The sequence below is a fragment of the Myxocyprinus asiaticus genome, chromosome 48, assembly GCF_019703515.2.
Source record: "Myxocyprinus asiaticus isolate MX2 ecotype Aquarium Trade chromosome 48, UBuf_Myxa_2, whole genome shotgun sequence".
Classification (NCBI taxonomy): Eukaryota; Metazoa; Chordata; class Actinopteri; order Cypriniformes; family Catostomidae; genus Myxocyprinus; species Myxocyprinus asiaticus.
In genome coordinates, this window is record NC_059391.1 from 9,725,880 (window position 1) to 9,745,606 (window position 19,727).

Sequence of the window (19,727 nt, forward strand, 5' to 3'; positions counted from 1 at the left end):
GTGTATCGAGAGACGTTTTTAAAGGCTGAAGTTCTTTTAAACTTGACATGGCATCTAAAAATCTTGTCTTTCTAGGACATGGTTGTATAGGAAAACCAACAAAAAACGCATTCGGTGTGAACAGCCTCTTATGAGGAGGTCTTTGGTGTTGCATCTGGCTCACTTTTCAGCACAAGCAATGCATTGTAAAGCTGTGTCAAGTTGAAAGGAGTTCGGAAATTTGGAAAAGCGCATCTCGTGATCTCCACATTCTGTTCTATTCTGTTCTATTCAGCTCTACCTCCAAATTCAACCGAATTCCACTACTATCTGTAATTACTGAAAAACACTGTGTTACCACAAATTCTACAATCACATGTATCCTTCATGGAGAAGGCAATACCAGCATTGCGACAAATGCAACAACAACCAAAATACGATCAAGAAGATGGACGAGTCGATCATACATATATTACATGTAATTCCGAAAAGTATCAATAATGATAGTTCAATCTACTTAACAATTTACTATTTTACCCAGTATTTTTATGTTACTTACTACAGTATCATGTCATTAGTGGTCAACAGAAATTAGTTATTTAATTGCAGATGCCGATATCGATATCTAGACAGTAAGGTGCTCGATGTAACTTCTATAACTAACCCATTCAGTATTACTGATGTTGTTACTCTCAACATCGACAAATATTGTCCTGGCCGATAAATTAGTCTGCCACTAGCAGCATGCTAATGACAAATGAGAGTCGAGTCTCATGAGAACATTGCTGCACAGAGTTGCTGTCTATGAAGAATGCTCCAAATCAGTTACTTATAAGGTTCCATGATGGTTAAGATTGCGCCTTACAGGTAGTTTCCCAGGTAGTAGTCAGAAAAGGTAACTCACTAAGTTTTAGAACAGAGAGAGAGAGAGAAAGAAAGAGAACAATAGTCTTGGAGACTTGGTTTTTGTTTGGACAGGGCATGTAAAGTGAGGCTAGATCCAGGCAGGGCTTAAAATAGAGGAAGCGGGCTTGCAGTGGGGGAGGAAAGACGTTGAAAAGATGAATCTCTGTGAGGTAAAAGCACAGTCAGGCGTATTGTTCACCACAGTAGGCCGCCTTTCTGTCTGAATGACAGCAAAGTCATCATGGAGACGCCAGTGGATTGACCTAGAGCTGAAACACACATCAAACACACACTCACTGACATGGCAGTATGACAGAACCATTTTGTGTCACACAAGTTAGGGTACAGACAGACACACAAAAAGATGCAGGATAATTTGAAAGACACAGTAACAGCACAGAACAGAGAAGCATAATAATGGACACCATGAGAGGAATACAGTACTATGGCCACTATATGTAAGTACAGAATTTTAATAGTCTAGACGGTTCAGAAGTTTGAGGGTGAGAGGTCAGATATGTTATAGAAACTGTATGGGAGGGTGAAAATGGAGGAGGCAAAGAATTTAACCAAATATAGTGTTAGAAATATGTATGCAAACTAATTTACATAATTTGTATGTGGATATGGAGTATACAAATGAAGTACTGTCAAAAAAAAAGGAGGAAAAAGAACATATAAGGACCTTGTAGTGTATGTATGAGGAATATACAGAAAAAACATATTTTTTTATGATATTATCTATTTACATATATTCATCCTGTATTTATAGGTGAAGTTATATAACCTATGCAATGTTCTACGTGCTGCGAACATAAATGTTATTGTGTCTTAAGTCTCTTAGTTGACTTGGTGGTCATTTGGATACATTAAAATAGATTTAGATTGACAAAATAAGCCACACTGAGCAAAGCTTTCTTTACGATGATGCTTTAGTGCCTTGGGATTGTCACGTTTAACAGAAAACTTGTGTTTTTCTAATAAAGAGTAAACAGAGCTCTTAGCCAAACAATCTCTTTACAAATGTTGCAGAATAAGGCTAAAAGGGTGATTAGTTTATTTGAGTTGCTGCTCTTTGTGCAAGTAGAACACATCCTGCCTCCAGCCCGGTTTCATGACATCTGAGTATAAACCTAGCTTGTGTTTGTGTGGATTTTTTGTTTGTTTGCCTGTGGTTGTGTATAGCTCTTGGTGTGTGCACATGTACTGTAAATTGTAAGCATTGTGCATGCGTTTTCGTAGTTTGGTGGTGCAGTATATTATTTAATTTTGGTCTGAAATTTGTTCATTTCAAGTAGCTTACAGCAAGTTTTTGCACCATTTATAATTTAATTGAGAATTCCTTTTAAATTCCAATTCAGTTTCCTAATTTGAATTAAGGCAGCAAACAGGATGCACAATTGTACAAGTGTAGTTTTTTAGAATACATTAATTCCGTATGAATTAACCTGTACATGTTTTTATCAATGTTGTGTGTAGTCCGATTACAAGTGCTGTTTTAGTCAATAAGTAGTGTAACGCATTACATTTTAAATTCTTGTATCAGATTTATTTTGAATTTAATGAGTAGGAAAGTGTTTTAGAAAGTAACTTAAAAGTAAAGCATTTAGTGGATTACTTTTAAAAAAAGACTTTCCATACACTGGTTATTATCATACACACAACTGTGGTATTTCCAGAAACATTATACATTTTTAAAATGCCACTTATCCGCTGACTACCTGGAGTTGCGAGTTCGAATCCAGAGTGTGCTGAGTGACTCCAGCCAGGTCTCCTAAGCAACCAAATTGGCCCGGTTGCTAGGGAGAGTAGAGTCACATTGGGTAACCTCCTCGTGGTCGTGATTAGTGGTTCTCACTCTCAATGGGGTGCATAGTAAGTTGTGCATAGATTGCGGAGAGAAGCATTAGCCTCCACATGCGGAGTCTCCGCGGTGTCATGCACGATGAGCCACATGATAAGATGTGCGGATTGACGGTCTCAGAAGCGGAGGCAACTGAGACTTGTCCTCCACCACCCGGATTGAGATGAGTAACCGCACCACCATGAGAACCTACTAAGTAGTGGGAATTGGGCATTCCAAATTTGGAGAAAAGGGGATTAAAAAATACATTAAATATATCAAAACATTAAATAAATTAACTTTCATTTTATTGACCATGGTGAAAGAAAACTTCCTAGAATTTTTTAATGTACCCCAATGTCAATATTTATTTTTATAAAGTTATCCAAAAACAATGTGGTGGATATTTTTGGTGTTTTGTGGCAAAAGTTTTATATGTTTTCATGGCTGTTTTAAGAGTATTGAATGGCTATGAATTGTTATGACAGTACTGAACATAGTTTAAAGAAATACGAAAAACTAAATCTGCAAATCAAGGAATAAATAGGGTAAATAAGTGAAATTTAATGATGTAATTATTAATGTTTTGTTGCAAAACTTTTGACTAGGGTATAATTTTTTTTTTTTTTTTTTTTTTTTTGTGCCATTACATCAAATGCATGGCCGGGCGTTCTAGCCTTTCAAAGTATACTGTTTTGGCCACAAGCCCGTACGGACCCATTCAACATATGACTACTTTGTGATACTCTTAAGTACATTCACATGCATAGACGATGTGCACAGGCACTAATCCTTTTCTTTTTCACACACACGCACACAAAGGTTCTTGCTGAACAGAAACCAAATTGATTGATCACCACTGCAGGTCCACTGTTGGTAGATATGGTATTTATCTTTTGGACTCTCACTTTGTCTGTGTCCATGTAATAATTTTCAGTTTCTTACTGACTTCGACCAAACATACTGTTCTAAATCATATACCAAAGTCAGTCTCCACTGGACCAAGCAACCATAAAAGGACCTGATCTGGCTGGACTTGTCCTTGACCAACGTTAACTACACTAATGATTTCCAATTATAGAGTTCTGTTGTGGAGCTCATGTATTAAATTAGGTATGCAGTTAGATTAGATTATTGCTTGTGATGTTTTTTTTTAACACCGCATGTGGGTTGAAAGTTTGCAAATGTATAACTTAAAAATCCAATGCCTGGAAGGCAGCTACAGTGGGAAATGGAGATATTATTTAACATAATCAAAGATGCAACCATCTTATGAACTCCCACGTGCACTTTGCAGATGCTTTGATCAAATCACGTTTGGTTACAAATTAAAACATCATGCTGTGTTTTATTTCAGGTCTCATTTCGAGACGTTTAAAGCACCATAAGCAAAATAAAGCAAAATAAATTTATTGAAAGAGAGGTTTTGCTTGCTTTATAGGGTAACTTCTGATTGTGTTATACAACATAATCAAAGTTGACACCATTTTATAAACCTTCATGTGCACTTTGCGGGTGCTTTGATCAGATCTATCTGATTCATACTACATAGCACTTCAGACCTCTTTCTGAGGTGTGAAAAGCAGTATAAGCAAAATAAAGTGAAAGTAAAGTGAAATATGTTTGAAAGTGTAAGATGCTGCTTGTTTAGTAAACTAACCGCTGAATCTGTGGTGGAAAATACCATGAACTTGTCTTCCTTTAGCTTAATTTTCTTACTGGCACAGCTGTGGATAATTAAATTCATTATTGGTTAAAAATAACCAGGCTGAAATCCAAGTCTGTCAGGTTAGCAAAAGAAACGGAGGGGGAGAGAAAGGGAGATTAAAGTGGCTACACTGCTGATGACTCACCTCATAGCACACAGGGAAAGAGCACTGCGACAGCAATGAAGTGTGACTTGAAGTGTGTGTGTGTGTGTGTGTGTAAAGAGAAAAAAGTGTGTGTGTGTGTTTTTAGAAGATGTGGAGCGGATTCACTAAACAGTTGCGCTACTTTTGCACATGGTATTTCAAAAACTGCATACTCAATAACGACTCGCAATACAGCTTAAACAGGCACAGGCACTTTTTGCGCTGGTGTAACAATGCACCATGCGTATTTAAATTAAGTCACTGTCATTCTTTTCAGTGCAAGCATGCCTCTTTATGTAATGTAAGATTATTATAGATTGAGCATTATTCACAAAAGTTAGCGTTATTTACCTGCCGCAATTAACGTTGTGCTATTACCACCTGTGGAATAAGATCAATATGACAAGATGTTTGTGTACAGTTTCTTGCGATCATGGCAGTAGTAATTCATGAAATGACGATAAAATTACGGAGAAGAATGTTACAACCGGGAATGTATCCAGACACGGTGTAGTTGAGCGCACTCTCAGCATATTAAAGAGCTGATTAAGGTGCCTGGATCGCAGTAGTGGAACGCTGCTATATTGTCCCAGAAAAATGTCAGATCATGTTAGTCTGCAGCAGTCTCCAAAATCTAGCACTCAAAGCTGAACTGTAATGAAAATCTCATGAAAATGATGTGACTGTGGTGACATTTTTGCAAAATATTATGTGGTTTCTTACACATATCACGGCAGCTCTGAGGTAAAATATCCACTGTGTGGCGCTAAAAGCGAGTTAGATGTTCGCCCAAACACATGAGGTTTTTAAGTTTAATACTCTGAGTATTAAATCAACAAAAGCTACATCCCTACCCTAAACCTTAAACCTAAACCTAACCGATAGTGTCATAAAAAGCAAATGTGACATGAAAAACACAATTGCTGAAGCAACCACGTAATTTTGAGGTGCTTCTATGCCACTTTCAGCTCACGTGTTGACTTGCGTGCTCCTCTGGACTTGTATCCTAGTCCTTCGCATTGCAAGTGCAACACTCTTATCAGTTTAATCGCAGTCAATTTAATTACACTTTAGCAAACTTGTAAATTTACTGGGTTATGTAATGCAAACATTCAAATATATCGCCAAAAGTCATTCACTATTGGAAGTGTTTTGATGTCATAAGATAGCATTGTGTGAGGAACAGTGTGAAAAGTAAGTGTTTATGAACTAAAAATCTGCTGTTTTACTGGTGATTTGTGAAAAGTAAAAAAAGTAATTGTTGTTGTAGTGCCTCTAGTAGTCATTTTAACAGAAAAGTGCCGTGATACGTATAACAAGCCATTTAAAAATCATTTTTGCAAAATATAGGTATAGTAACAAGGTTTTATGAGACCAGGTTGATTTCTGTAAGGGAAATCGAGTGCAACGCTGACAGCATGTGCAAACAGCTCTGTACATGCATAAAAAAAAATTTAAAAAAAGAATGAACAAGTACTCATGGTTGTTTGTTAGTAAGAATAAAAATGCTATTGTATGTGCACTTTGGGAGTTTAACAGGTGTGTGTATGTGTCTGTTTGAGTGGACGGTGGATGGATGGTGGTTGGTTCGTTCAACGTTCACGTGTGAAGGACCGCCTCCTTTTTTACCTCATTTCTCCTCTTTGTTCGCTTGAGAACAATAATAAATCACAACGCCCCAGCTGGAGAGAGTTCTTATGGCTCGGGTCCAGCTCTCCCTCCTTGGGGAAATGGCTCTGAATCTTATAACCCAATCCAGGACCCACATTTTTCTGTTGGTGGTAGACCAAACGTACAGGAAGGAGGGCAACTCATAACATGTCCTATTTCATGGATATGTTCCTTATAGCACATCACACTGGTGTAGTAAACGACACCCTGGGCTTGGAGAAAACAGGTGCTTGACCAACTTAGAGTGGTGGGCTTCCAGAAATAGAGCTCTGAATGTTTAAATTTGTTTCCTATATAAAGTAAATTAAAAAGTGTCCTTTGCAAACGTGCAAGAATTTTCTCAACCCTGTTGACCTACAGTATGTAGTCGCATCACAAATGGGTGAATAAGGAGGGCAGGCTCTTGATTGGTCCTGTCTGGTATGTGTGTGCTTGTGTGTGACTCTGGGGATTTATGCGAGATGTATGTAAGTGTGAAATTATGGTTCTGCAGTAAAAGTGTGCCATGCTCAAGACGCATTAGTCCGTCAGACTGTAGAAACAGCGTGTACTTTTAACTGTCAGCTGCACAAACCAAACAAACCTCAGTAATGGGTTGGTGTGAGATTTAGAATGCATTTTTTCTTCCACCCATAACATTTTTCTCATAATTTTAATAACACAATTTTCCCTGGAATTCACATCTTTTTCAGTTTAATTGATCACAAGTAAACAGTGCTACATTATGGGTTTCAGAGCAATTTAGAAAAAGTGATCCAATCCATTAACAATTTATAGAATATGGCAAAACTGTGAGATATTTTACAAGTTGCCTCATACGAAAAGGTCTGACTTTTATTCCCAATCAACAAACATCATTTCAAACATGAAGAGATGCTCCCCTCAATGAAATCCAGTCACTAGTGGTCACTGGTGATGCATTTGAGTTGCACATTAGCAGCAAGTAGGTTGACAAAAGTAAAATAAAATGCAATTAATCATACTCCCAGACCATAATTAGGAATATTCTGACCATCACAGCAATTTAAGTACCACCTTCATGCTTTTTGCATATCCCAGTCAACTGGGGGTACTAAGCGCAACTCCAGCTGAACAGGCAATGCGCACCTGTACAGGCAACAAACCACACTTACCGACAGCAGACAGCACAAGATGATGTATTTCTAAGTTTCAAACTACGTTAAACTTGACACAGTGTCCTAAAAACACTGTTTATGAAGTGACACAACCAAAGTGAGACGCTCCAAAAGTGTTCGTCTGATGCATGTGTACATATAGATTTAAATTTAAATTAACTGACAGTCCTAATTTGTACAATTGCTTCCTTTATGCTATGCATTATTGTTCTTGGAGCTTTGCAACCATAGTTCAAACATCTTTTATAATAAATGTTTACAATTTTCATTAGCATAAATTCCAGTCCAAGTACTTACACTGAATTACATTGAAGACATTGTCATATGCCAACATGCACCCAACAGCTCTTTCATAATTTTCAGTCACTCAAGAGCACAAAGTTGAAACAAATGAAGCTAAATTTGGTTTCCATTATCTATTTATTCTTTGTCTTCATTTGTATGTCATTGTTTGAATGCAAGCCCATTTTCTGAATGTCATGGACCAAAAAAATCTTAATTATCCTTTGATAATTGGAAATGAAGTACTGGAGCAGGAGTCAGTGGGCTGATACCGCCAGTGACGTCACGGCCATAATTATACTCTACCTCCAAGAGATTCGGCACAAACTCTATCTGTTTCATCTACCTCATTCTTCTTTATGCAGAGCCATGTACACACCACGATCCTCCTTTCACATTACATATAAAAATATATATATTTGTTGTAAGAACTGGGTGATCAAATATCCTCGAATAGAAATGCTATCTGATGTGTGGAAAACTCTTGAAAGCCTATGCATCAACACAGCCATGTTGAGTCCAATAAATCCTAGTTAACTGAAAATGGGAATTACAGCAAATTAGCTCTGCACCAAGTGCCCATTTTGAAGCTTTCTGAAGAGCAAATTATTCCCTAAATAGAATCTGCCCAAATTAAATGGCCTACATTGAAATCGAATGAAGCGGGCTACTTTCTTTCTGGTTAATTGTGAGTGGGTGATGGGTGCATATTGCAGTGTCATGAATGCTCTCTAGATATTAAACCCCAATTCCCAAAAAGTTGGGACAGTATGAAAAATGCTAATAAAAACAAAAAGGAGTGATTTGTAAATTATATTCACCCTTTGTTATATTGAAAGCACCACAACTATACATAATATGAAGTTTACATTGTGAATTGTATTTTTTTTATTTTTTTTTTTTTAAATGTACAGTAATTTCAAATCAGATGATTGCAACACACTCCAAAAAAGTTGAGACGGGCAATTTAAGACTAATAACAATTTGACGAGTTGAAATAAGAAGGCGATGTGAAACAGGAGATGTTAAACAGATGAGGCAATTGTGTCATAGTACTGTACACTGTACAAGGAGCCTCCAAAAACAGCCTAGCCTTTCAAGAGCAAGGATGTTTAAGGCTTGTCAATGTGCCTACAGATGCTTCAGCAAATAATCCAGCACTTTGAGAACAATATTCCCCAAAGACAAATTGGAAGGATTTTGGGCATTTCACCCTATACAGTGCACAAAATAGTTAAAAGATTCAAGGAATCTGGTCAAATTTCTGTGCGCAAAGGGCAAGACGAAAACCACTTCTGAATGCACATGATCTCTGATCCCTCAGATGTCACGGTCTTAAATTCGTCATTCATCTGTAATGGATATCATGAACATGGGCTTGGGATAACTTTAATAAACCTTTGTTAGTCAACACCACTCGCCGCTGCATATGCAGGTTAAGACTTTACTATGCAAAGCAGAAGCCCTATATCAACACTATCCAAAAGCGCTGGTCTCTGTCTCATTTTAGATGGAAAGTAGAACAGTGGAACTGTGTTTTTTGGTCCGAAGAGTCCACATTTCAAAAAGTTTTTGAAAAATAGCCATCATGTTATCCAGGCTAAAGAAGAAAATGACCATCCAAGCTGTTATTAGCATCAGGTTCAAAAGCCAGTGTCTGTATGGGCCAGGGAGGGGAAACTCTCACATCTGTGAGAACACCATGAATGCAGACATATATGTACAAATTTTGGAGATACATATACTGCCATCCAGCACTGTCTTTTCCAGGGATGTCCCTGCATTTTCCAGCGGGACAACTTCAAACCACATACTGCCCAGATTTCAAGTACATGGCAGTGTAAGCAGAGAATGTGGGTGCTAGACTGGCCTGTCTGCAGTCCATGACCTGTCTCCAATTGAGAATGTGTGGTGCATTATGAAGTGCATTAGATGGCAAGACCCCATACAATTGTGCAGCTAAAGACCTACATAATGGATGAATGGGGGAAAATTCTACTTTCTCAACTTAACAAACATGTGTCTTCAGGGCCCAAATGCTTAAAAAGTGTAATTAGAAGAAATGGTGATGTTCACAGTGGTAAACACGTGACTGTCCCAACTGTACAACTTCCCATTTCCGAGGAGTAGGAACAGGACAAGGACAAGAGGAAGGAGAGGGGTGAGAAGGAGGGAGAGAGAGAGAGAGAGAGAGAGAGAGAGAGAGAGAGAGAAAAGAGGGCTGGTTGGCCCCCTGAACCGGCATCAAGTGGTCCTCAGCCAGCTGGACAGCCACATCTAGCGACACCAGGCGGTGGCACTGGACCCATTCTGCCGTCCCCTTCGATAGCCAGGTGATAAATTGCTCCAGCACCACCAGATCGACTACGGCCATGGCGTCGCATTCTGCTGTCAGCAACCACCACCGGCAGGAGTCACGGAGCTGTTGAGCAAAGGCAAATGGGCGGCTGAACTCATCAAGGGTCAGAGAACGGAACCGCTGGCTATTTTGTTCTGGACTGCAACCAACCCGCTACAGGATGGATCATCGTAGCTTCTCATTCTCAAAGAGATCTGCCACCGGCAACTGCTGGGCTGCGAGCTGGGCCTCCCCGGTCAACAGCGGCAAGAGGCGGACTGCCCACTGGTTGTTGGGTCATCCCCAGGATTCGGCCGTCTGCTCAAACAGCTCTATGAAGGCCTACGGATCGTGGGCCCATATTTACGAGCGTGACGTGGGGGATGGCCGAAGCTGGGTCGCGGCTGCAGTTTCCTCCTGGGGCAACAAGCTCCACAACACCTGCTGGTCCTCCGCCTGGGTCTGAAGGAGCACCTGGAACCGCTGCTCCTGCTCCACGTACAGATCCAGTAGGGCCTGGTGCTGGGTTTGGTGGATACCAGCGAGGGTCTTGATCACTTTGGCCAGGGGCAAGGACTCCATAACACCGATTTCCTCTTTACTCATGGGTTTCGGCACCAATGTGACACTCTCAGGTCAGTTAAAAGGGAAAATAAGGAAGTGAGAACCAGCTTACACACTTCAGGGTGATTTATTTAGTTGCTTTTTTAGCTGGTACACAAAAACTCAGCTTTCAACAAAGTCCTTTTTCAAAGGTTCAACAGTGTAGAGCTGAGGAGGGCGGGGCCGGGCTGGAATGAGACACACCCGGTCCCCAATCAGCCTGATGGGGCGCGCGAGGGATAAAGGCGGCCGGGGACGACAGTTCGAGAGAGAGAGAATTACAGACAGCTGTGCTGTGTTTTTAGTTGTGTGTTTTTGGTTGGGTTTTTGTTTAATAAATTATTATTTAAGTTGTCAAGCCGGTTCTCGCCTCTTCCTTTCCTCGAAACCCCCTTACACTGGTGCCGAAACCCGGGAAGGAGGAGGGATTCCCGTCGCAGAGTCCTCGACACTGCCGTCCACCCAGGGGAGCGCCGCTGCCGTCCGACGGGGGACGGAGTAGCCCGACTACCCGGACGCGGGGAACGGCCGCCGTCCGCGAGGCTGATTGGGGACCGGGTGTGTCTCATTCCAGCCCGGCCCCGCCCTCCTCAGCTCTACAAACATAAAGTCACGCTGCCCTCCTCAGCGTCCTAAGCTTCAGGTCTCCTCTCTCTTCACTGTGGCTCCACTGCTCTTTTATCTCCCTCCAGCTTTCACTGTTAACACAAAACAGCTGTCAGAGATAATTTTCCCCAGGTGTAAATCCTACCATTCTCTCTCTCCCAGCCTCGCTCTCCACAGACGTCACTCGGCCATGCCCATCTCTCCACACACTCATTTTTATTTTTATTAGTATTTTTCATTGGGGTTGTAAATGAACCTGCATTTCTTTTAGATTCCTCTACATGTGCCTATTTACTTCAAAAGTGTGAAGTCTTCATTTAAAATATAGCATCTCATTGACATTGATTATTTTTTCTTCTCACAAATAAAATGTCAACTCATTGTGTCAATGTTAGTGTACCCGAATGTAATAGTTATTTACAATTTTGCCATTAATTTATAAGGTAATTGAATTCCTGCACAGTTTGTAATTATTTTGATAAAATAAATCATGAATTGCAATGTTTCATTAAGGATCAGGACGGAATGGCACAGTGGATGGAATTCACAAAGAATGAATTGCGCCCAATAAAAGTGCTCGATTCACTTAAAATAAAATACGGCCACAAAATCGCTGCTGAATAAATTTGCACACACAATTTGCACATGCATTTCCCATCTTGCATGCAGATTCTTAGGGCTATATAGCAGAGAATGCAGCATACCACTGTTACCTGACACAATCTGCCAGGACTGTACAGCAATACTCCATTACTGAGACACCTGAGTCATCTCTTTAGCATGCTGAATGTGTGCTATACTACACCGCGCATCTGGTAATACAGTATGCCACATTATAACACTCTTCTCCAACATTTGATCATTATTGGATGAATTACTGCTGATATAACCGATAGAAAATGTACACAAACATCTCTTTTAAATAAAATTAATTTCACCGCCAAATTTCATCTGCCGGTATTAGTGCTGACAATTTTTGTGAATGAAGCACAATCTATAATGAGCCTAATTTACATAGAAAGGAGGCGTGTTTTCACGGAAAGGAATGAGAATGACTTAATTTAAATAGCCAAGAAGCAGCGCAATTTCAGCGATGATTGCGCCTGCTTAAATTAGACTGCAGGTGGTTAGTAAATAAGACCATGTACTAAAGTGTGGTTAGTGAACTTGACCTAACATTATACATTTTTTTAAACAATGAGTGATAGGACAAAACCTGAAGCATAATGCAGTTAGCTTCATTGTGAATTTTAAAACTAATAGTTCTGGCTCTGAAATCTGATTGAATGAAAATACAGGCCTTTGTCCATACAAACGTTTAATTCTATATTAATGTGTGTAAAGTACATATTTACAATATCACTTACAATTAGATTGATGAACTATATTACTTGGCAGAAGACATGTATATTGTGATCATATATATTGTGTTATATTGTGTTGTCCTTTATTACATTACAGCTGCTGCTGTTTTATAAAAGCAATAAGCCACAGTTAGGGGGTTTAACGGTTACTACGGTTAGGGGTTTAGACACTCCACTTCATGTTGTGCTTTAAAACCTCCCTTCACTGTGGTAAAATGACTGTAATGCACAACCTCTCATGGCTGATAAATCATACACTGTTCTGACCATGCACTATGGGACACATTTAATTTCAGTTATAGTAGTGGAAACTACAGATTATGATTGTCTTTTGGTACATTCAAGTCATGTCAGAATGATCGGATTTATGAGCGCACATGAAATCACAAAGTCATAATTACCAGTGGGAACTTGGGATTTTCTTTAAGCCCTGACTTTCCGAGTTGGGATTGTGTTGATTATAGGATCATGGTGGAAGCAAATTGGTATTGGTGATCATTTAGATTTAATTGTGGATTTTGACTGTACAGTTTAGTTTGTATGCATTTTTGTAATGTTAATGAAGAATAGCAATAAACAGAAAATAAGACTCATTAAGCTAGTTTATGAGGCGACTGACTTGAGCAACAAAACTACATTCATAATTTTGTCTGGTGGTACAACATGATCACATGGGAGGTCGGCATGTTGGTTCCGATACTTCAGGTACCCTAGGATCGACCACATTATGCTGGCTTACTGGCAAGTGCCATCTCTTATGTTTTCATCAGCTACAGCATGTTTACCTTCCCCTGTGACATGACCGTACTTACTGTAAGTTTAGGTTTAGGATTTGTGTTGGGGGGTACAGTTTATAAAACATGCATTATTCCTCACTGTATTACTGCCAACTCGCTTCACAACTTGCTTTTGGCACCCCTCTGTGGACATTACACCCGGAAAATGGAGCTCTCATAAGCACATACGCCAAACAACACTTACTGCTTTGGCCACTGGGGGCAGTGTTTCAAATTTCTGTAAGCACAGACTGATTTTACCTAAAGAAAAGTCAACCTACTGTTTCCGATTTCACTGATAGATCAGTCTGGGCGGCAGTGATGGGCTGGCCATCTGGCGCACCGGGCATTTTCCCAGTGGGCCGGTCGAGCATTGGGTTGGTCAGTTGCCCAACTCTTATTTATTATGCGCTGCCATTTACTGCTGTGCACGGAAAACACCAAATACTCCAAAAGTATGAAGAAGCGGCCCTACACCATTAAACCACGCAGCGCAAGAGCAGAGCGGGACCGGCCCTCCTGCGCAGCACATCACTGGCCACAAAGCGAGAGCCGACCGGGTCTGGCCCTCCCGCGCAGCGCATCCACGGGCCGCAGCGTAAGAGCTGAGCGGGACCGGCCCTCCTGCCCAGCGCTGACGAAACTGCTCTGCACTTCCACCACGCAGTCCCATGGTAAACACAGCGCGAGGTATGAAAACCTTAAAGGCTCAGTGTAAAGCTCTTTGAAACCAGATTAAACAGCCCTGACATTCTGAACAGCAGTGACGAGGTAAACAGGAAAACGTGTCATTCACAATGGTAATTACATTCTTTTCAATCCACACATCACCATTCTTATTGCATTGCGGCTAGAAACACTAACTGTAGAAACTATGGTGTTTTGGCAGAAATATTTGCCATATATCTCACTTTAATTATAATAATACTAAATGTTGTATATTAGGAGAATATGTCATTTTTATAGCAGTTTTTTATAGTCTCTACTTGGATATTATTTTCCATAATTTAAAATTCCATAGTTTGTTTTTTTAGAAACCATAATTACTTCTGGAAATAAGGAACAAGGTTTTACCTGTGATAACCATGCTCTTACTTATACCATAGTTAAAGTCTGGATACTATGTAAGAACTATGGTAAATTAAAGGGCAAGTACAAAGGACAATTTAAAAAGAGCTTTAAAGCCTGGAACCCCGTGAATTAAGGATGAAGCTATGAGTTTTTCCTCTGTAAATATGTTAAGTTCTAATTAACTTTAATGGAAAAATGTTAATTCAATAATTAAGATCCTGATGAAAGAGAAATATCAGTTAAGAAGTCATACTGTCATAACCTTACATACTGTTTACAGATTTTTATTGTTGTTCATTTCAGTAAATTCTGCCTCCCAATCCGATTATGCAGTATTAATATTGATAACTGCATTTGCAATTCAATAATAATATCACTATATACAATATTATCACCGTGTGGGCCGGTTGGGCTGAATTGTTCCAGGGCCGATTTTTTGTCCCAGTCCAGCCTTGCTGGGCGGTACAGTAATGATAAAATAGATAGATAACACACCACTTACACTTAAAGCACAAAAAGCTTATTGTCTTTGTCAGTAAGTAAAAAAACAGAGAAAGAAACATGAAATAGCAAAACGGGTCAATTCTTTCCTATTTAAATCACTTGAACGCACATCACATCGTATATTTACAACTTCCAACCTCTTAAGTTTGAACTTTCCAGGTGGAATTAAATGCATTATTTGTAAACGTTCTGCTTGGTTTGTGAATATTAAATAGGTAGTGTAACATTCGCCCTGTAATCCTAGCTGTTTTGATAAATGTCATGTAAGTGGGCGCTAGTCACAGTAGGATTAGTTTGGATTTTGTAACCATATTCAGCAAAACACAACTTTTAAAATATGATATTTATTAACCGAAAAGTAGTGGGAGAAAATTTAGACATTTTTAAAAGTGGGGGGCATGTCACCTCTTGTTATTACAGTAGTTACACTCCTGGAATTAAAGTCATACAAGTTTGTAATGACGTAAAAGTGAGTAAATGATGACAGAATTAAAAGATTTTTTGGTGAACTACCCCTGTATTTCATACAGAAATCACTGATTGAGATAAGAGACAAAACATTTTTTAAATCTTATTTTTTATTTTTTATAGCTAAATTAATTTTAAATGGATATATATGTAGACAAAGGTCTCAGCTAATGAACCATGTAAGGGAACAGGTTTTTATAAAAACATGTTTTTATTTCTGAAAAATTTAAATTTTTTTACTTCGTAACTTACATCTTACTGTAACTTGTGTCAACTACATCAGACACACTGAAAAGCATTTGTCACCGGTCCTATTCAACCTGCCTCAAACATGATTCGAACCGGTGCTTTCCCGCATGGGAGCCGGACGCACTATCGAGGTGACTATGAAAGCCCTGGCCTTTAGCACGTCTCTTAAGGTCAAGAGAGTGAGGTTTACACACTGCACAGCTATCATGTGCCAGTTGGTTACCGTTACACTCACCCCTCTAAAATGTACTCCTATCCGGGTCATGGCACCAGTGTCACCAGTACTACTCGACCTGACCCGAGCGGGATTCGAACTAGCAATTCCCCATATGGGAGCTAGACGCGCTAGCAAGGAGGCTAAAAAATCCATGGCCTCTAGCCTTGGTCGCTAGTGTGTGTAAGAGAGTGAGATTTACACACTGAACAGCTATCACGTACTAGCTGGCTACCGTTACAATTTTTTAATTTGATCCATCCAACAAGTGTAAAGTCTTTATTTATCTAATAATGGTGTTCAGTAAAGGATAAAATACATTCTATACATTTTTTTTCTGTCTTCACACAATAGACCTTTTTCACACTTTTTCACACTGGAATGCAGAAGTGAACGATTGCAGTGTAAACTTTGACAGCGGTGAATGGAATTGAATGTGAGATCACAGCAAATATTATTTTCTCTTACCCATTTGCTCCAAGAGCAAAAGAAAAAATCCAATATTACATTTGAATGACTTTCCAGAAGAGGAAAAAATAGAGAGGGGTGGATTAAGACAGTCAGATGGGAGAAGATGCCAAATTTACGGTCAGTCTCTCAGCAGCTGTAATAGAAACCCCCTCACAGCTGTAGTAATTTTTTTTTTTTTTTTAACTAATTCCAGGGTAATATAACACAAAGCATAATGTTATAAATTTACACTCAATATTTAAAACATTTATAATGTGAAAATGTATGTGAGATTTACGCTGCTAAATAAGGTGGAAGCACGTCATCACAGTCTGTGAAAAAGGTCTGTTCTGAAAATTCTGATGGATTTGAAAAAATTCTGGTGATGGAGTTCCATCTTAACCATGTGTTGTACACTGAAGCCATTTTGTTTGGTAAAGCTTCCTCTTTAACCTAAACTCAAATGACAAAATTATTCCACAATTCTCAGTGGCTGTGACCACATAGACTTAAACATTTTTTGCTTGTTTAAAATATAAAAAATATTAACTTACCAGACTACGTGTCCTACTGTTACATCCACCATGAGCAGGAGGTGGAAAAGGGGTCCACAGAGTTATAGCTGACCATGATATTGTCTGATTTATTCAGGATTATAAAACAATCTTGATGCAAAATGAGGACACAACTTTGATAGGCAGTTTTTTTTATGGAAAATATAATTTAAAGTGCAGTTTATGTATTGTTTGATATCTTAGAGATCCCTATCTTTCATTTGATATTTATATATGTGCAAAAAAAAAAAAAAAAAAAAAAAAAAAAATATATATATATATATATATATATATATATATATATATATTTTTTTTTTTTTGCATTTGCATTTGTAATCACTTTGTTTGGTAGTTTAACATTGTGACCTCTTGCTGAGTACAGGTTAATATGTGCTTCCAAGTATAGAGCATGCATTAAAACAATTATAATTAAATTATTTTTTAAATATTAGTAATAAATGCCCTCATACACATTTCCTTCAGATTTTACTTTTTCAGTATTTTCATTATATTTAATTTATTGATTTTTTAACATAAAAAACCCTCCTTCCCCATCTCCCTTCAACCAAACCACACACACAAACACGCACACCTACACACACACACTCCCCTACCTACCTCACGTACCGACGCGTGGACGCCGCGCCGCAGAGAGAGCGACTGAAAGCGAGAGAATGAGAGCGCGCGCGTTCTAAGCATAAGTGGCAGAACGCGCGAGTGGCGGGAAAAGAATGCCCATCTCGTGACTAATAACGAATGGATTGGCGCGCTTTTTGTTCACAGAGGTACGACACGAGCAGACTGTCATTGTAGTCATGGGTGGCAGCGGCGTACTCCCTCCCCGGGAGTGTTTTCTCTCTCAGTTCTGCTACGGCTGCTGGAAATGGCGCTGTGATGCTCAACAAGGAAGACGCAGTTGAAGCCGATGCCAGGGAGTAGACGGAGAAGGCGCAGAGTTTAAATTATTATCATTAGTACCTGCGCTTGTCTTTTGGTGCGGATTTTTGTGTTTTAAAAAAGCGCTGAATAGTACCATGGTTAATTACCAGAAATACATAACTGTAATGCAGCTGGCTCTAGGGGTGACAGCCTACAACAGAGATCGTAGCCTGCCTCCGAGAAAACATATGTGGTGAGTATAAATGTATATGTAAGGGGTATTTAGCGATGCAGGTTGCTGGGAAGCAATAATAGCAATGTAATTTTCCAATCTGAATGTTGAAATCTCATTGCTGGACTGCAGGCAGCATGTACCATGCTGTAATTGTGCAGGAAAAGATGCAAGCAAAGTTTCAAGTGAGGCAGAATGTGTGCATTATGATGTCAAACCTGCTTCTGTGTAGTGAACATTGTTTTTATTTTTCATTCACTTGTGTGTCATTTCATTCATAAATCACTCTACTACAAACCCAAGCATGAGTCAAATCATTGTGTATGTGTACTTTCAAATGAAATAAAAAGTCGCATGGATGTGTGTGTTTCTATGCATTGCATTCAGTGTTAATGTGTGCATTTCATACACCAACCTGTCATTGTCACTGTGTGATTTGGTATTCTTTATGTATGTTTGTATATGTGTAGATGTGTTTTACTTCACAGTGCTATTGTGTCGTGTTTCTATTACACTGTTGAGTTTCCCATAAATTTTTATTTGGTCACTCATTTGCCTCCTCCAAGACCTTTTTGTGTGCGCAGATTGCCTCTGTAATCACTATAGGATTACACTTTTAGTTGAACAGAGGACACAAACGTTAATTAACTTGCAGTGGCTGTTAATTTGTCTCGCTTATCATGTGTCAGATAAGTGTATTGAAGATTATTGTAAATGTCACCTCTACGCTCTCATTGGGTCATAAGGTTTTCCATTTCTTACAGGTCAACACATAGCCTACTGTACAAACAACTAATGTATGTTGATCCTTGCTACCCCTCCATAGCTTTTCAATAAGACTCAGGCCTTCTTGGTTATTGATTGAAGACATTTCATTAACATTTTTAAATAACCTAAAATCTTTAACAATGGACAGATTCGGGGGCCTGGGTAGCTCAGCGAGTAAAGACACTGACTACCACCCCTGGAGTCGTGAGGTCGAATCCAGGGCGTGCTGAGTGACTCCAGCCAGGTCTCCTAAGCAACCAAATTGGCCCGGTTGCTAGGGAGGGTAGAGTCACATGGGGTAACCTCCTCGTGATCACTATAATGTGGTTCGCTCTCAGTGGGACGCATGGTGAGTTGTGCGTGGATGCCGCGGAGAATAGCGTGAAGCCTCCACACGCGCTCATCTCCGTGGTAACGAGCTCAACAAGCCACATTTGACGGTCTCAGACACAGAGGCAACTGAGATTCATCCTCCGCCACCCAGATTGAGGCAAATCACTACACCACCACGAGGACTTAGAGCGCATTGGGAATTGGGCATTCCAAATTGGGGAGAAAAGGAGAGAAAAAAAACAAAACAACGGACAGATTCTATCTTTGGACCACTGTTTTTCCTTGTATCGGATCATAGAGCCAGATTTGATCATATTCTATCATAGTCACCTCATAATTACCATATTCCGCAATATCATCTCCTTTTGACATCACTTTCTCAGGGTTTCCATGGTCATGGAAAATCTGGAAATATAGAATTCATTAAACTTACTTAAAGGTGCACTCAGTAATTTTTTACTCATTAAAAAAGTTTAACTTCTAAAGACATGAATTGTAATTTTTCAATATACTGTATGTAGGAAAGCATGACCACTCACATTAAAATGAAGACTCCAGTCATATCAGTAACCTGCTTTTATTCTACATGGAGAGGGCCCATACATGGGGACTGACATGTTAGAATCACATGACCAGCCGAATACTACT

General features: G+C 39.4%; 1 protein-coding gene across 2 annotated transcripts in view; it reads left to right on the forward strand.

Moving 5' to 3' along the window:
• The window catches only part of LOC127437405 (tight junction protein ZO-1-like), a 251,942-nt gene that overhangs the window by 18,861 nt on the left and 213,354 nt on the right, over window positions 1-19,727 (forward strand). The window contains exon 1 of one of the 2 annotated variants that reach the window (XM_051692263.1): window positions 17,610-17,999. The exons of the other annotated variant lie outside the window; for it this stretch is intronic. Within the exon in view, the coding sequence (XP_051548223.1) occupies window positions 17,902-17,999 (98 nt within the window). The 5' untranslated portion in view covers window positions 17,610-17,901. Of the gene's footprint in view, window positions 1-17,609; window positions 18,000-19,727 lie in introns of those variants that run through there. 2 annotated transcript variants of the gene reach the window in all.